The following is a 19,352-nucleotide window of genomic DNA, read 5'->3' on the forward strand; positions in this document are numbered from 1 at the left end:
CTTTTGTTGTTTATAATTATAATTATGGTTAAAGTTTCACTGTGAACAATAACATCAAAATTTGTCAGAGAGAGATATGAAAGGCAATACCCTGAACCATGTTTGGTCTCAAAAAGTTTTGTGGATCCCTTGCTAATTTTTGCCTTACCTTTCCCACAAAAGGTTGGTTGCTCTGAGCTATTTTTGTTCCTTACCATTCAGTGATGGGAAGCATGAGGTCCCTCGGGGTCACTCCCTGCATGCCAAGATCAACAACAGCCTATTAGCATGTTTCTTGGAGAACATATTTTTGCCAGGCTGTGAAACCATTTAACTGACAAACTCTGCTTTGCTATGTGATATCGGGTTTTTCACAGACACAAGAAGAAGTGAGACAAGCTGCTAATGATCTAAAGCTCAGTGAAGCAAAGGAAAGTCCTTCCAGGGAATTCAGTCAGTATTGATGAGGCTTGATAAAGCTCTTCTGTTGCACACCTGGGCTGATGAACTGATCTCTGCTGAAGGTATATGAAGGTAACAAGAGGGATCCTGGCATGATTCAGGGGCTTCCACTCTCTCGGGCATATTTTGTTAACAGAGTACAGCTATTTCAAGAGAACATGCACAAAATCAAACACACACCTCTGGCTTTCCCATGGGTAAATGTCTGCTTGTGAGGGGAACAACTGTGCAATCTAAGTCCTCTGTCAGGTGAGGCAAAGAAGTGAGAATGACATGGCCAGAGGCATCATTAAAAGTACTTCCCAAAAAAAAAATCACCTGGCTATTTTTTTTAATCATAGTAGAAACAACACATTTTTCTTTGGCCTCCGTTTTGGAAATAACAAGACCATTCTAGATCAAATCCTAAAGTACAAAAAGGCCACATACCAGCCAACATCACCAACAACCAAAGAATAAAATAAAAAAATCTATAGAGAAAATATTTACCTTAAATACTTACAACTTGAGTTAAAGTAATCGAGTAAAAGGTCCTATTATGGCAAGATACAGGCAGTCTGGAGAACAAGTGGCTCTCCTGATGTTTAAATAAATAATTTCATTACTGATTCCAGTTTTGGAATACTTAGCAAAGAAGAGATATGAACTCTCTGAAGTGAACCTAATGGAAGGCCATCAAGCTAAACTGGCTCTGGACCACATGACGTACAAGAGGTTGAGGGAGCTGATTTTGCTCAGGCTAAAGAAGAGAACACTAATGGGAGCTTAATAGTCTCAAAGCTCAGTTGGTTGGAGCACGGTACTAATACTGCCAAGGTTCCAAGTTTGGTCTTCACTTCAGAGATGGCCCTTGTAGATCTCTTCCAACTCAGAATGTTCTGTGATTCTGTATTGTTGATGTCATCCACTAATGAAATTGCTGGTTCTGAAGAGCTGGAGCCACACTTGCTTAGAAGTGCACAATGGAAGGATAGGAAATAATGGTTGCATGTTGTGGCATGGGATATTGCTACAAGTATCAGAATAAAAGTTTACTGGTTGCTATACACAGGCACTTGTGAGAGAGGCTGTGAAATATTTGTCCCTGGGGAAATTAAAGATCTGACTGCACAGGAACCTGAACAATGTGACCTGTCTTTGCAGTTAGCCTGTGTTGAGCAGTAGTTTGGATTTAATGGCCTTTTGTGGTGATTATGTACATTATCCTTCCTTAAACAAAGTTGTGTTCCTGCTTTTTCCGGGGTTGTTTTTCTCCTCTGTGCTATATATGTCACTATTGGTTATGCACTGTTTCATCTTGCCAGCCATATTACCCTCTATATCTGCTCCCTGAAACACGTCAGTTCATACTAAACGTTTAATTTTTTTACACAACACTTTCTTGACCTAATTTAGGAGATGGTGCACACTGTACTTGCCCCCTCTATGATCAATTATTCTGAAGTGTCTTGCTGTGCCATCAGTTTGGATGTACATTGTGTTAAGGACTGACAAGACCATACATTCCCATACATCCTACCAGCAGCTTGCTAACCACAAATGTTTGCAATTTTGCACAGTTCCCAAACATCCACGTTTGCTATAGATTCGTGTACTCCAATAATATAAACCATTCTGACAGAAAGGATGGGAAACACATTGTTCAAGAGATCCAGCAGGGTTGTATTCCTGCTCGGGGCAGGCTTTTGAACAATGCAATCAAAATGAACAGTTAAATATGACCATAAAAGAACAAAAAACTCATCAAAAGAAATTCCCTAAAAAAAAGTCTTTTGCTGCAGCCCCCCTGAAAAACTGGCAGGGAGCTTTTTAACCACAACTATTGAACACTAAATTTTTCTGGTTGATGCCTTTCTCCTCTGAATTTCATAGCATTTGCTGGTGAAGCAAATGCCCACTGTGAGGACACTTAGTACAGTCACTGCTAGGTTTGAGGCCATGGTTTAGGGCAGAAGAACAGCTATGACAACCATACAGGGATCAACATGATCCTTACATGAGCTGCAGTCGAGGCACACAGAGGCACACAAAAGTTGGGTCTTATCTGATTTCCCCTCTGAAACACTACTATCATGCTCAGAGGACACCCAGCAACTGGATGAGAAATATGATGAAAAAAAGCTGTTCTTCCTTGTTTTTTTCCCCAAGATGATATTCTTGATTTTTCCTGTTCATATTTCAAGGGCGATTGATTCTCAAGTACAGTAATCAGGCCTATGTTTCTGTAGTGTGAAGCAACAGCTAATAATAAGATGACAATTAATTTTCCTTATGAGCCAAAGTTTGTTTCTTATTTGTTCAATAAAAGGACAGGAGATTCTGACTCTTCTTACTGGGAAGTTTTTCCTCAACTACTTCTTAAGGTTATGACAGCCTTGTAACACTGACCTACTGTTCCACAGATAATCACCATGTAATGGAGCACCACTTGTGTAATCATCTAATCATGTAAAAGACAAAATTAATGCAGAAGTTTCCTCAAGAGACTTTTAAAATGTAAAGTTGATAGTCTCCATGGAAATGTAGCCCAATACAAGTTTTTCCTCTGAGCCTCCTACTCTAGTGACAGTTTGAATATATGTTAATTATGCACATTCAGCCTTCCATTACATAGTAGTTGGCAAATGCTAATTACTATTTGCTCACTGGAGAGCTTAGGTCACTGTGGACAGTCTTGAAAGTTCCTAAATTGCATGAAATATCAGTGTCCTGAAGTTCATGTTGATGAGAAACCTACAACAGTGAGCACTTCTTCCTCTCTAAATTCTAAGAGAGATAGTATTACAATGCAAAGTACATCCAGAGCTATTTGAATTAAGAAAAGTAAAAAAAAATCCTATTGTTTAAAATATTAATAGTTTTGACATACAGTTGATGCTCCAAGATATCCTTTCCCCAGGAAGTATTTACTTATTTATTTATTACCAGGTTGCAGGTTTCAGAGAAGAACTATAACTCTAGAGCCACACTAGTTTTGACTCAAATGACAAATTTTTTTGTTTATATCCAGAAATGCAAAAAGATCTCTATGTATCTCAGATACAGTCTCCCTTGAATAGCACTTCATTTACTCTTTTTAAGAATACTGCTCAATTTTATGTATTGGAGAGATGAGACACAAACTAAATTGCAGCCTGGAAACAAACATTAGCTTATTGATAAGGACTTATGAAAAATATTAAGTTTATTAAAAGATGACTAGACCACAGTTTGTATGTATGTGAATAGGAAAAGAGCAGGGTTTGGCTGAGATTCATTCCTTTAGAAAAACAACCACCACCACTGAAAGCACCAGAAAAAAACAAACAAAAATTCATCAAAAGAAAATGAACCAAAATAACCCCCTCAACAAAAAGCAAACAAACAGAAAAACACATCATGAAAAAGACCCAAATATGCAAACAAAAAAGCTGAAATAGACACGTTCATCACATGCTGTGAGCTGGAATGTCCTGTGGAGATGTGTGTCTCCTTTAGTGGTACAGGGAAATCAGGTACCAAATGAATTGCCTTAAATTATGATGTGTTAATCTGAGGCCTCATTATTTGGCTGGGCTAAGGCACTACAGCAATCAAAATCTGAAAGCTGAACACACAAAATGTGAAACTGGAACAGGAAGCTGCTGTTAGGAAACATTAGAGATCAGTGTGCAAAATGCATAATTTTGAATGAGGGAAATTTTGGAAAGCAAGGTTTTTGTGAACAGGACAGTCTAGATTGACTACAAGCTATTTGATCAATGGTATCAAAATATTGATCTTCATCCATGTTCATGAACTTTTGTTTATGGAAGTGGCTCCCTTGACTTGACCTGTACTGCTTGCAGATGAAGGGTTTGTTCAGCACAAGCACAATCCATCCATATGAGTCTCTACTGAAAATACTAATGTTGCTTTTAGAAATGATAGTCATCTTAAACACCATAATTCTCAGGGTTAACGGCTTCTTCAAACAAGTGCTTTGGGATGCTGAGTTAATTAAACATCTTCCCAAGTAAACAACTATGTCAGAGGTTGAGGGCAACTGAGGTTCTTCCTCTTCCCACTGAGAGTTTTCTGGAGAGGAGCTAGTCACTAAATTTTTTTAATTGCCTATACCAAAAACTAGCTCTTGCCCTTCTCAAACTGTGCCTCTTTCTTCCAGCTCTATTAAAAGACAGGTTAATGACAAAATTCACTTTGACATGTCAAGGTCTACGTGCCAGCTATTCATTTTCTCTTATTATCTTTTAGCCTCAGGATACTGTGAAAGCTGAATAGATACTGACCACCTGCTATTTTGGAAGGCCAGACAGAAAAGATACTAATATCCCTTCTGGGCATGGCACAGCACAGAAGAGCCCCCTGCTCCTCCTCAGCATTGTAGCATTTATTTCTAAGGAAGTAATCTATAAAGATAATAGTGTTTATATTGCTTTCTCATTTCTAGATGGTACAAAACTGGGAAAATTAACGGGAGGAAATTTTTCTTTTAATATTTAAATGTGAAACTTGCTTATGGAATAAGTTATGACTAGTACATACTTGTCTGTAAGAATTACCAGTCTAGACAATCTCCCATATTCAATAATTTCTTCTCAATAATCTTAGATTTTGGCTGTTTTACTGTATTAGAAATATTTATCCAGCCAAGGAAAACACACCTCACAGTGAAGGCTGGTGGTGAGTACTGCTGTGCTACCACAGGGGAAATCCCAAAAAGCAGTTCACCTGTGGAAGGCAGGTCCTTCTGACAGATGCCTGAGAAGTGAGTGTAGACAGAGTTTTCAGTCATGCACACTGTGAAAAGCAGATGTACACCTGCCTCCTGCTTCCCACAGTGCTCTAACAAGGTACATACAGAGGAAAAGCCACTGAATTGTTGTTCTCCAAAATATCAGGCACAGCCAACTAGTGTACTACAAGTTCTACACTGTGTAGTATATTTTTTGGGATGAATGGGGCCAAAAGCCTTAGAAAAGTTACATTACTCTAAAGAAACCCACATGTTTGGGAAAAATGGAAGATACACAGTATCTTAATGAGAAGCTCTGGGAGAAGTAGTGGTATCAAAATACCACTGAAATTTAATACATTTTTGTGCAGGTACCTGTCCATGAGATGACAATTTTAATGAACATATCAAACCTAAATTCTTGCACTCAAGACTACTAAGTCCCTCCTTCTACAATTTTATTTTAAACAAATATGACCTGATCCAACCTGCTTTGGTTCTTAAAATAAGAAAAAAAAGGGGAGAGACCACAGCATATTGAGAGAAATTACCATCTGGCAGGGCAGACAGGCAAAGTTAGGGAGCACCTAGGATAATACTAGGATCACAGGAAGGAAGAACCACATTTAAGGATGACATGGTCCACACAAAGTAGGCTTTCAATAACCCCAGACTAAAATTTTTATTTTCAGCTATGAGGATAGAGAGGTAAGGGTTTTTTTCCATTTTAAAAATGCTAGGGAATTTTCTTATTCTTTCTGATATAGGATATTTGGTTTTAATTGAGAGGTCAATTCAATTGAATTGAGTTACAAGCTCTGGCACTGAAAAAATACTCTGTGTGAATATTTTAATGAAAGTACTCACTTGAAAATGCTAATCATCACTATTTGCAATAGGTGTATCTGTCATTTAGAAAGAAACTTACTGTAGGTAATTAAGGTTAGTAATAACACTACAGAAATTGCATTATGCCTCAATTCCCTACATGAAAAATAATTCTTGTACCAAAGGGATTCTTTATAAGAGTAGATTAGCAGTTTTAAAAAATGGACACTTACAAGAAACAGGAAAATTTCTGATCTGGAGAAAATTTATATGTAAAAGAAAAACAATATATATGTTTCAGGGCACTGCGTAATCACAGGAAGGAATCCTTGATATCTGCTGTTTTTCCTCACTGTAATCTATCAGATGGTGCAACTATGGATTTTCAAACTCTGCTGCTTGTCTACATTGTCAACTATTCTTGCTAAGCACTGGAGGAGATGGACCAATTGCCTGTTTTAGTAGGTCAATAATTCACGACAGAACTGTGCTGTATCCTGCCTCAGGAAAGCTTGGCAAAACCACAGTGGTCAAAATAGTTTTCACTGTATTTTCTTTAGCAATACATTTACCCAGGACCCACGGTAATATCATCCACTCGACGACGGTTGGTGGGGGTCCCTGCATGCTGAGGTCTGACCTGTCGATGTGCTGAGAGGCAAGCAACAGCAGGAACAGAAAAGTCAAGTAGGATGCAGTATGGCAGATAAACTTGATAAATGGCTTTCTGATGAACAGCCCCAGTGGGCTTTTGGGAGCTATCAGGTAGCACACAGAGAAGACTGGGAAAAGGAGTCCTATGACAACACATGTCAACATCTTCACTGCCCAGTGTCGCCTCCGCCATCCGGGGAACTCGTCGTACCAGCGGGATGCGAGCAGCTGCTGGCAGTTGGGCTGAGCAACAAACTACAGAGAGAAGAAAGGAAGAGAGTTAGTTTCTTGGTACCTCTGCAGAGTTTTTTCATTCTATGTATCTTTAGTAGATAGAGATTAAAAAAACGAAAATAAATCCACAACCTGTGCAAGCCCACTCATTCTGATTATACCAGTAAGACAGGGCTGGGTCAGCCTGTCTTTCCTTCGATGACAAAAGTAAAGTGCAGAGAAAAAAGATTTTCTTTTCACAATAATGCTTCACTTCTTCATTGGTTAAGTACACGAGGAGTCAACAGACTGCGAAACACATGGACTTCAAAACCTGATTTGAAACTGAAAAGCAAGTTCACAAATACTTCTATTATTTAATCAGCAACATTTGTGAAGAATTCACAGAACATGAGGTAGAAGCTGATATGAAACCAAGGAGCACAACTGAGGTCTGCAAACAAATAAACTGAATTCCACAGCCATGAACAAACTGTTCTCAGTATGTTCCCTGCTAATTCTCTAAAAAGCAGGTTTACATGCTTTAATACTGACAAAACTCTTGCAGATGCATTACAAAATACTTACAATGTGAACTAAGCACTAGCAATCCCCAGTGTTTCACTAATCCTTGTCAGGATGCACACCTATCCTGTGCGATACTTTATGGTCTATCTGTTACCATGACAGGATTTTATTTTTTACAATATTATCCTGAAAACTGAATTTCACCAAAGTCTCCCAAAAGCAAGTAAATATTTATTATTTTTTCAGATAGCTTTTCAAACAAGTATATATCAAGGTTTTATATCATAATTTTCTTTGATCACTAGTTCCTATTTCCCCACTATTTTCTTTTATAAAGGTGACATTGAATAGCATCACACAAGAGCTGACATAGAAGGCATAGAATAGAAGAAACGTATGTATCAAAGAGGGCCAGAGTTGCATTAAAAAAAGAAAAAGAATGAAAATAAGAATTTTCCTTCTGTTACTCTGGTGGTTTAGTGCTGGCTGGATGCATGGTCCCAACAAAGCTGCTCTATCACTCCACCCCTCAGCTGGGGAGTGGAAAGAGAGAAGATATAAGGAAAGGCTCATGGGTCAAGATAAGGACAGGGAGAGATCACTCACCAAACACCATCATGGGCAAAATAGACTCAACCTGGGGCAATTAATATATTACCCATCAAACCAGAGTAGAATAATCAGAAATAACATCAAATCTTAAAACCAGCTTTCTCTCACCCCTTCCTTTTTCCCAGGCACAGCTTCACCTCTGAATTCTCTATTTCTACCCCCTGATGGTGCAGGGAGATGGGAATGGGGGCTGTGGTCAGTTCCTCATGCTGTTTCTGCCTCAACTTTCTCCTCAGGGGGAGGACTTCTCACACTCCTCCCCTGCTCCATTGTGGGGTTCCTCCCATGGGAGACAGTTCTGCACAACTTTCTACAACATGGCTCCATCCCACGGGCTGCAGTTCTTCATGAGCTGCTCCAGCTTGGGTCCCTTCCATGGGATGTAGTTCCTCAGGAGCAGGCTGCTCCAGCATGGGTCCTCCATGGAGCCAGGTCCTGCCAGCAAACCTGCTCCAGCTTGGGCTCCTCTCTCCACAGGACCACAGGTCTTGCCAGGAGCTTGGTCCAGTGCAGAGTTCCCAGTGGGTCACAGTCTCCTTCATGCACATGTTCCAGTGTGGAGTTACCCAGGGGTGCAGGCGGATCTCTGCTCCACCATGGACCTTCATGGGCAGCAGGGTGACAGCCTGCCATACCATGGTCTTCCTCACCAGCTGCAGAGGAGTCTGCTCTGGCACCTGGAACACCTCCTCCCCTCCTTCTCCATTGACCTGGGTGCAGAGTTGTGTCATGTTCACATATTCTCACTCTCTTGTACCCTGTCTGAAATTGTTCCTGTGCACTAACTTCTTTCCTCTTCTTAAATCTGCTATCCCAGAGGCACTACCATCACCAGGGATGTTCAGCTTTGGCCAGAAGCATGTCCATCATGGCATATCTGGCATTGAGCATGGGAGAAAGGGGAGAATCTTCTGGAAGCAACAACTCACTTAAGCAGCCCAGCTATCAAAATCTTGCCATGCAAATCCAATACACTCACACACGTGTGAGTGCATTACATACATACAGTGGGTTAAATCATTAGCTGAATTTAGTAAGGCTATGTAGAAACTTTTTTGTCGTACTACATTTTTTTTTTTCACTAAATAATTTCAGATTTGAAGTCCATTCAAATGCACCTATTTTAGGATCTTACATTATTTTGATAATACTTATAACCACAGGAGCCAAGTTCCTTTGGGGATGAATAACAGGTAACTTCTCAAATGGTTTCTAAAATCACTGGGATTACTACTGGTAGAAATACTCTTTTTATTGGAATGAAATGAGAGTCAGCAGGCATCTTTCTATATATGTCTGGATCTTGTCAGAATTGATTACCTCAGCCAAATTCAAACTTAGTGTACATTAATGAAATGTCAGAGTCTTTAGTAGAGACAAATTTGCCTACCAGACACCAGCAGTGAAGCTGCCTCTGACTGTTGTGAAAGACAAGAAAACTTCCTCCTACTGTAAGGATCTTGAAAATAGCCTTAAAGTAGAGCAACAGAGTGCACTCCTCCATTAGGAAAAATACATTCTCAAGGTTTCAGGTTTTTTCATTCAAGGTACAAATGTCTGAAAATAATAGTGTATGTGGTCAGAGCAGATGGTTTCAAAGTTATGTTTTTGCCAAGTTTATTTTCTCAAAAACATTTTTCAACTTAATTAGCTGGAGTAGGTACAGATTAGTGCTTTGCTTGAGTAGTGAAAAAGTGTGACTCATAGAATAATTCCTCAATAAAATATTTTTCTCTTTTTCCCCAGAGAGTGCCAGGTCCATGTTTGCTTCCTCCTCTTCATACTTTCCCATTATATATCCTCTCACCTAAAGTAATCAGCTCCTAAGTCTTGCCTGTGCCCCCTTTCTAAACACCCTTGGCCACCCTCACAGTGTTGGGAACCTATGTGGAGGAACAGCTGCCAGCACCTAGCAAAGGCTGGGGACAGATGTAGGGCACCTACTCCTTGCCAAGCATGCCTAAAAGAGAATTAATTTTCCTGTCTGCAATGTAGAGAAAATTAAGTAAAAGGCAGGAGTTTTTCCAATGTCCAAATGCTGGGCTGCCCTGGGACTGGGCAGACCAGAACTGATGCAGAAGTACCTCATGCCACAGGGAGATCCTTGCTGTATGCGCCATCTGGAGGATGCTCCATGATGGAGTGGGCACTGCATTGCTTAGTTCTAATCTTTAAACAGATTAATATGCAGAATTGTCAGTGTTAATAGAGAAAGCATTTCTGAGCAGGCTTAAAAAAAAATGCCTCTTGTCTTCTAATACTCAGATTTCATGGTGTTGGGACTGTGTGGCTAAGGTACAATGTGTCAAGGATAGTGTTCTGAGGCACAGGAAGTTTTTTAGTAAGTGCAGAAAATTTTTAAATCCCAGACACTGAAGAGACAATTTTTTAAGTAATAATTTCATCAGAAGTTATTCATTTTTCTTCAAACTATGATTGCAATAGGCGAGTTCTAGCACTGGTTGGATCCTCTGATTACAGAAAAAAGCTTGCATAGACTATACATTTGCTAAGGCTGGAGTCAGAGGGAGCAGACTTGGTAATGTGCTTTAAATTACTTGCTTAACACAAAATATGTAAGAAACAACTAATGGCATGGCATGGCATGGCATGGCATGGCATGGCATGGCATGGCATGGCATGGCATGGCATGGCATGGCATGGCATGGAGCAAGGACATAAAATACTATGTCTGCATTTAAAGAGCTGTATGCATAGGGAAGCAGTTCTAGTGCCACAGGCAAAGGTCTATAACAGAAAACACAACACACTGTGTTTATCTACAGATGATATAATGCATTTCTGAGAGATCCAAATATCCAGGTCCATGCTGGTGTGTTTTTAATGTAACAACACATTGGCAAGGTTGGTTAGCAATGTTCTGAGACAACAAAAGTATCTGGCTGTTTACTGAAGACTTTTCTTTAGGGTTCTGAGCTTCTTTTGCCGTATAACATTAATCATGAACCAATCCAAAGTATTCTTCAGATATTTGGAAAACTATCTGAAATCTCTTGCTGAAACTTCTTTTGAAGTTTAATTTATCAATGCAGTGTATGACATTATTAAAAATGTCCAAACTAATTCTCACAGATTTGACTACCTCTTTCAATTTTGCAGCAAAGAGATTGTCATTATATGCTGTGAAATATGGTCAGCAGTGGTAGCTACATTTATTACATTAGCTAAAAAGTGAAGGAAGGTTTTGAACAGGGAAAAATTATACCCTGATGGAAGAAAAGTGTGCACAGTGGTGAACCCTACAGTCTTGTCTTCAGCTGTGCAGAAAAGGTGAGTTTGTCCCTTTTGGCCCTTGTGGAGGACCCGAGGAAATGACAGGAAGATGTTTTCATGCTTTGTAAGTCAGTATTTGAGAGCATCCAGAACTGAGGGCAGGGAAACCTTCCTGGGACTCAAAGTGTAAAGGCTGCCCATGTAGCTTGTAGACATTATTCACAAGTAACAAACAGTTAAATAGATCAAGTAATTTAATCTGGGAATAATATATTTTATTACTGATTCCAAATTCTTATTACACTTTTAATTTATCCACTGAAAAGCCCTTCTCTACAGAGAAAAATAAGGAAAAAGCCTTAATAACAAAATTCTCTTGTCAATTCACATTTATGCTATAACCATTACAAACCTTTCTATTAGAATGGAAGAGTAAAAGTGGAGGGAAGAAAGACAGCTCCAGCACAGGACAATTCCTGTATAAATGGATGGCATTACATCTAAAATGATCACGTATTAAATCTAAGTAGACAGGTAAATCCCCTGATGAACTTGGAGACAAAAAAAAAAATTAAAAAGTATTTTACACAAGTATTTTATGACTAGCATAAATAGAAATACACTGTGACATTAATTTGCCAGTTCTGCCTTGCCTATGCCAAAATATTTTCACTGTAATTTTCTTCCTTAATTGGAGAGATTGGAGGTATTCTTTTACTATTCTTGAGTATGTTTTATACTGTCAGTATTATGTTATTTGACTTTGACATTGTCTCTACATAATTAGCAATCAGCAAGTTTATATTTTCACATTATGATGACTTCCAATAGCTTCCAGCAGTTTGTAATTACACAAGGGATTTTGCTATATGACTATTGCCAATTTCACATCTTTAGCTCCTTTAAAGAATTTGCCCATCTGAAAATGTTCTGCTATTCATTCTCTTAGCTGTCATGCTGGGAATTGGCTCTTCCCTGAAACCACTGAAAAACAGAAATTATTCACAGTGCCAGAAAATATAATCTGGTATAAATAATAACAGAGCCTGATTCTAGTGTGATCCAAGCATATACATAACACAGGATTTAATTTTCACTTCTGATTAAATTTGATCTTTGGTTTTCCTAGAATATATCTCTCAGTTAATGAAATGATGAAGAAATAACAACTGATACTATTAACTATATATGGTCTTTAAAGAAATAATACTTTTATAAATAATATATCATCCAAATAAGTTGTCAGCTCCTTACTGTACCACAATTTTACCTTCAGGTATATATTTCACTGTATTAGGAAATACAAAAAGATATAAAAAACCTCCACTTGTAACAAGGTGCTCATTTTTACATTTACAAAAGCAGTCTAACAAAATCTGAGGTCCAAATTAAATTCTCATTCTGACATCAATAGGTGGTTGAGTATGTTATATAAAAAAGGATGTAATTTGTCATCTAGAAATGAAAGGTGTCAAAGAAAATGTATTTTCTTTCTTACATATACAAGTAAGTTATGCTGTAGCACAAAGAACTATCTCTAATAACATTCTCTCACAGATAAGTGTTAAAGACTATTTTTGAGGAGGAAACAGCCAAAAACATTTATCATCAACTTTCTTATTTTTGAAGTTGTGGCCAGATTCTCTGTTGTGCTGTGCTGTACTGCCATTACAGACACACTGGTAAGAAAGGTTTGCTCTGAGGTCTGCTGCTTTGTCACACACACTTCTCAAGGATTGTGCTCCCATTTGACAAGCTCAATTGCTTTTTCTTTCTCTAGAATACTTTACTTTTCATATTTTACAGATTTTCACATATATTTAATGAAAACCTAAGCTCTTCTATTTAGTTTAACTTCAAATTCACATGTCAGTATTTTCTATCTATTGGTTGAGAAAAGCATTGGCACTAATGACAGATTTAAGTCCCAGTCTCACTAAGAAGACTCCTAAATTTGGTAGATTGATTCTCCCCTTAGAGATGTCACTGCATGTTCTTTTCTATATCTTTCCCTAAAGGCTGTATTTAGAATTTCAGCACTTACTCTTTGACGACTGCTTCATTAAGACAAACAACATTTAATTGCAATTTAAATGCTTTGATGTTATTGACTAGATCAGCTCTACATTTTCCTTTCCAAAAGCTAGGGACCATGTTCTGGATTCCTTTGGGTACAGTAATACTGAGAGTTTTCTGCCTCAGGCCAGAAACCCTGCACCAAATCCTATGAATCTTCTCAGGTCTATCCCTTCTAAATCTTGTGTCAGCTGGAGCAGACTATCACAACAATCACGACTCATGCTGGATGCAAACCACTGGTCAACTTTTAGTCAGTTCTATCTGCAGCTGGTCCTTAAGGGGACCAGTGAGCTCACTCAGTGTCATGGTTTAACCCCCAGCTGGCAACAAAATACCACAGAGCTGCTCACTCACCACTTCATTCCTCTCAGTGGTGTGGGGAGGAAAATTGGAAAAAGGTAAAAAAACATGGGTTGAAATAAGAACAGTTGAACAATTGAATTAAAGAAATATAAAACAACAGAAACGATAATAATGATAAAGGAAAAGAGATAGAGGAATAAAACCCAAGAGAGAGGGGACTAAAACTCATTGTGCTGGTGATGTACACCCACAGCTGAGTGCTGCCCAGCCCATCCCAGAGCAGAGATTGGCCTCACCCCTAACCAGCCTCCCCCATTTTATATACTGGGCACGACATTCTAAGGTTTGGAGCATTCCTTTGGCCAGTTCAGGTCACCTGTCCTGGCCGTGCTCCCTGCCAGCCTCTTGTGCACCTGCAGACCATGGGACACTGAGATGTCCCCTTGGCTGAGGGTGAGCACTGCTCAGCACAACAAAACATCAGCACGTTATCAACTTTATACTCATACTAAATCCAAAACTCAGCACCATATCAGCTGCTAAGGAGAACATTAACTCTACCCCGGCCAAAACCAGGACACTTGGGATCAGAGCACCAGACCACACCACCTTTTATATGATCAGGACAACCTGAGTCTCATCAGATCCCTGTAGCAGAGCAAATTCACAGCACAGATGCCTTCATCATAAAATCCAGAGCTTACATTCCTCTCATCAAGAATAAAATATAATTCCAGGGGGTTTTATTTTAATTATTATATTGTGTAACTTCATATATGAGGAGGAAGGAAACAAAATAGAAGGAAAGCAAAAAGGTAAAAACTGAAATGCTTTGTTAAAAGGATTAATGACGTTGCAGCTTTGAGCATTTTAAATTTCTCATTTGCTACATCAATACAAGCAGAACCTGTTACTTTGATTCATTACTCCTCAGTAAAATAAATCAGTACAGAAAAAAAGCTATTAAGTATCTATTAAACAAGTCAGGATTTATCTATAATTGCAGTGATTCTGATTAATTGCTTAGAAAAGGCAATGGCAACTGAAAGTATAATGCAGTTGTTAGGAACCAGCTGTGCAAAAATAGCTGTTAGACTTCCCAGTGGTAAGGGAAAATGAATCAGTTATTGGGCTTTGGGATGATTGTGTAAAATAGCTCAAAACTTCAGAATTGTGATGTTGGTATAATACTTCTAGTTTCCACTCTGGGCGAGTGTTAGAACCACCACAATTCAAGACATTTTTGTAAGGAAAAACAAATACAGAAGCCCTGTAAGTATCTGAAGAGAAAATATAATATAAACTTACTTCTGTTATACTGGATCCCTGTGTTTGCACACCTAGCTGGTGTATTTCCACGCATAGCAAACAAAAAATAAAACTGATATTTCTACATAAAGTCCTGAATTTGGAACAGAATAACCCTGTGCAACAGTGCAGGCTAGAATTCATGGTCGAGGGAGTAACTTTGCATTATACACCTGGGGACATAAGTAAGCAAGAAGATAAATATGACTGGGCATGTATTTGCTTAAGTCTCTGTCATTTCAATCCTATTACTCCTGAGGCACTCTTCATATACCTCTGTATATTTTCTGTCTGTACCTATAGTTTCTACAAAATACACTACCTCACCAGAGAATAGAAATAGTGGCTGATCATTCTCTCAGTATTCATTCTGAAAAATTTGAGAATATAAACATGTTTTGTTTATAATCTCAGAAGTTCAAGTTTATTTTACAAGACCCAAATCAATATGTATTCAAAAAAACTTCATTTAGCAACACAGGGAATGTTTAAAAAAACCCACATCTCTTGGCCAGTGAGAAATTAGCAATTAAATCTCTATTCCAGCCCAAATAATTCTATGACTCTATTTACATTCAGGTTGTTTTTGTGTCCTGTACTGGTGAGGCCCCCAAGCATTAGCTGGTCAGCAAGAAGGGGTTAGGATCCAAGTTACTTGTAGTTCCACTGTGTGATAGAACCAGTGAGTTCCCTCACACCCAGAACATTCTACCACTTTGTCTACTTAGCTGCCATATCACCAGAAGGAAAAGTTTCAAATTAATAAACCAGCCTTTCAAAATTCGTAGGGGAGCTGCAAATATGTTGAAAGCAACTAAAGCACAGAATATAGTGAGAGTTTAATTGGAGAAAAATTATCTAAGGAAAGCTTTGAGTGAGGGATGGGTAGGAAAGCAACCAGAACAGCTAGATTCTTCCTCTGGGCATTGCCTGCTCATGTGAGAATTTCTATTGGCATCACTGGAGACCACTCTGTTCCTCATTTGCTCAGCTTGTTGCAGAGGCCAAAACAAGACAGAGAGTCATTTTTAGTACCACTTTCCTTTTTTGACTGTCCTTTCAGATTGCAGCAGGATATTGAGTTATTTGAAAGAAACCTGAGCGCAAAAATTTTAATGCTTTATTTTCTTCATTTTCAGGCTCTTTGACTGTTTCTGTGAAGAGAAAACCCTGCATCAGTGCTGTTTTGTTGCACTATTTAATATTTTCTGTAAGAACAGTGGTAATCACCTCCCATTAACACCAGGCAAATTTAGATTTCACTCTATTTGCTTAGCTTTATGAGTTGCCATCCTGCCTCCGTATGTCAAAAATGGATATTAAGCATAACTGTTCTTGACTCCATGCTAATACTATTCTAAGATGTAAGAGAGTTGAACTCCAAGGTTTCCCAGTTTCTTTAGAAGTGACTGTTTATGATGTGAAGCTTGTGTGGAACTGAAGAGGCCAAAGTTCCCCAAAATCAGTGGGAATCCAGTTCTTGGAAAGCATAACACTCATTTGAAGGCTGATTGAATACAAAATTAGAGGGATAAGGGAAAAATAAAAACACAGACTGATTTCAAAGGCATTCAAGCTAAATAAAGCAATAAACAGCATATTTTTCTGTTGAAAGTTCTCTATTAATGTGTAGATCTGGCTTTCCAGTTTCATAAATACTTAGGAACAGAATGTATATAGTCACTTAATCTGCTTTTCTTTCTCTTCAAACACTTTGATGCTTTTTATCTTTAAGTTCCTCTTGTTTAACTTGGCTGTGTTTTTATCTAAGAATGTTGAGGGCTGAGAAATCAGATTAATCACCCAGTTCCTGCACAAAGACTAAACTGAAATGATAAGTCTTTGGCAAGGATGCTCAGGGAGTACTATTCTGAGACCATTTTCAGGAGAAATGTATGTGAGTCTCTAACAGATGTATCAGTTTTATTAGTCAAGTGCAGCCATGTGCAGCTTCTGCAGTTTAAACAAAAAATATTAATCTTGGAAAGTATTTTAGGGGAGTATAATTGATGCTCCAAAGTCTTGCTTTCCAAAAGCTCTTTTACACCTAAGAATAGGTTGTGGTTGAAGAAAATTACCTTCTCTTGTGAACAGACCTAAGAAATACTGAGCTTTCATGTAATGGGAAGATACCTACTACAGCCGCTAATGAAAATCTGTGTATCCAGCATCTGCCAGCCTGGATAAATAATTACAGTCCTTGGGTAGTTCTTTCCTCTTATGAAGCTCTGCAATTTGTGGCAAAACATTAGACTTTGGTATCTCAAATAAAACCTGGAGTTACTCTCACCGTCGTTGTAAAGATGTCTGAAAACACTGCTGCTTTCTTTCATGGCAAAGAACCAGAGTGACAAAGGAATCAGTGAAGAGCCCATTTTAATTGAGAATTACATAAGCATCACTGTTAAGGATGTTCAGGCCTCATCTACATTGAAGAAATTAGTGACTGAGTATTCGACCCTAGTCATCTCCACTACCTATTGTGTCTTGCCTGGTTCCATTTTTTATTTCTCCAGACAGGTCTGTGCAAGGCAAATCTGCAACTTTTTGAAGTCTGCACACAAATCCCTTAGCATCACTCCATCATCCAGTCAGGCTATGGTCTGCTTGCATTTAGCAGTACAGGCAACCTTTCAAAGACCAGTTCCTCGCTCAATATTTTATTGATTTACATTATACATTTCTGTGTTAGACTGGTGTTTCTAGAACTTATTGCATGCTTCTAGTAACTGGATGACTCAGGGGATGTTTTTGTTTGACCAGATTCCATGGCATTCCCTTAAGGACATAGGGCATAATACATCGGCTTGTTCTACCAGGTAAAGGAATATATATTCTTTTAAAGTTTGGAAGAAAATGACCATTTTTTTAAAAGCTAGAGGTGGAAGAAATGTATGCAGAAGGATATAAACAAAGGTTGTTTCAGTCCCTGAAGGTTTGAGGCTACATTCTTCCTCGATAAATCAAAGGCAATTTGTTCACTGTCACAGAAATATACTTCATAGGCTGTTGTCACTGCCTGCATGACATACATGCCCTGGCCTGTGCTCCAGCAAGTCATAAAAGATACATTTCTAAGAAAAAGCTGCTCTTTAATCCTTGTGGAAGATACTAGTACTCTGAAGAAATATTTTCTTTTGGTTTTTTTTTCACTCTTCTGTGATGTTTCCTGATCATATGCATGAAAGCATGATTTTTTAAACCAAAGTTTATTTGAGAATCAGTGGCACATTATAATTAAGAATAAAGAAAATGATTGTATAATAAGACATAAGTGAGTACAGAGAGGAAAAAGCCCAAGTAAACATACAGAAACCCCTGAAGCTCCTATGTGACATGCAATTTAAATTTAGATCACATGAGTAACCTTGATCATCCTACATATATGCTTTTACAAAATCAGCTGGGTCGAAGACTTCTGCTGTGGTTCACAGAGGCCATTCTGGTGATGCCTCCTGAGCTAATGTCATCTTCAGTCATCTTTTTCTCCACAAAATCCAGCCTACATCTGTAAAGGTCTTATACTAATGCCATCGAACACTGTAGTCAGGAAGCAAAACCTCTTCTTTAGCACACAACCCTTTTAAATTTACATCCAAAATACCTACTCACTGAGATTACAGTGGGGAGACTCCACCTCGATCTTATTACTTACTCAATTGATTACCTGCTGCTGCCCACTCTGTGCCAGTTAGTACCAACCCTGACAGAATCCATAGCTCTCCTAAATTCAGCCTCTATCCACACACAAAAAAGGTGATTTCTTCAGCATCCAAATGCTTCAGTGAGATGTTGACAGGAATGGCAGCCAAAAAACTCCATACTCCATAATACAAAACTATAAAGTCAACTACCTTACATTGTAATTGTGCAGGAAACAGCTGCAGCACTCTCGAAGATTTAACTGTGAGCTCCTTTAGTGCTTCATACTAGAACTTCAAAGATAATCCAGCATTAGTGTTTTTCTCTGGGGAATTTTAGAAACTCCAACAAGGGATCTGACACACAAACCCCTTAATTCTCTAACCTTGACAGCTCACAAAGGCAAAAACTCGACTCCTCTTCGGAAAAGAAGACTTGATGGCAGATGTATTGTCACTACTGCTTTGGGAAAATGTTTTTCTTACTCTAAAGTACTGAGTTTGCTAAACTTGTTACCAACCCCAGCTTTTCCATGGAAACTGAGGGAAGATAGAAGCCAAATGACCCAAGGCTGAGAGAATAATATTTATGTTGTTATTGGCAGAGTATTTATATTGGCAGTGTCACAATGGGCCAATTTACATTGATTGCATTTATGAAGGCAGGTAAACAGTAAGGAAGGGAACTTCTTTTCCTTAATTTTCTTTTTGAAAAGTATGGGATAATAACTTTCACCTAAATGTTTTGAAGTGAAGCATCATATCTGTTGAAAAGTTGGTATAAGAAGAATGGTATA

General features: G+C 38.5%; 1 protein-coding gene across 1 annotated transcript in view; it reads right to left on the reverse strand.

The window, feature by feature from the left end:
• TRPC4 (transient receptor potential cation channel subfamily C member 4) overlaps positions 1-19,352 on the reverse strand; it is a 131,036-nt gene that overhangs the window by 30,284 nt on the left and 81,400 nt on the right. Inside the window, exon 4 of the mRNA XM_014868889.2 lies at positions 6,556-6,892. Coding sequence (XP_014724375.1) covers positions 6,556-6,892 — 337 coding nt within the window. The remainder of the gene's footprint in view (positions 1-6,555; positions 6,893-19,352) is intronic.

This window comes from Sturnus vulgaris, chromosome 2 (genome assembly GCF_052056855.1).
Source record: "Sturnus vulgaris isolate bStuVul1 chromosome 2, bStuVul1.hap1, whole genome shotgun sequence".
Lineage (NCBI taxonomy): Eukaryota > Metazoa > Chordata > Aves > Passeriformes > Sturnidae > Sturnus > Sturnus vulgaris.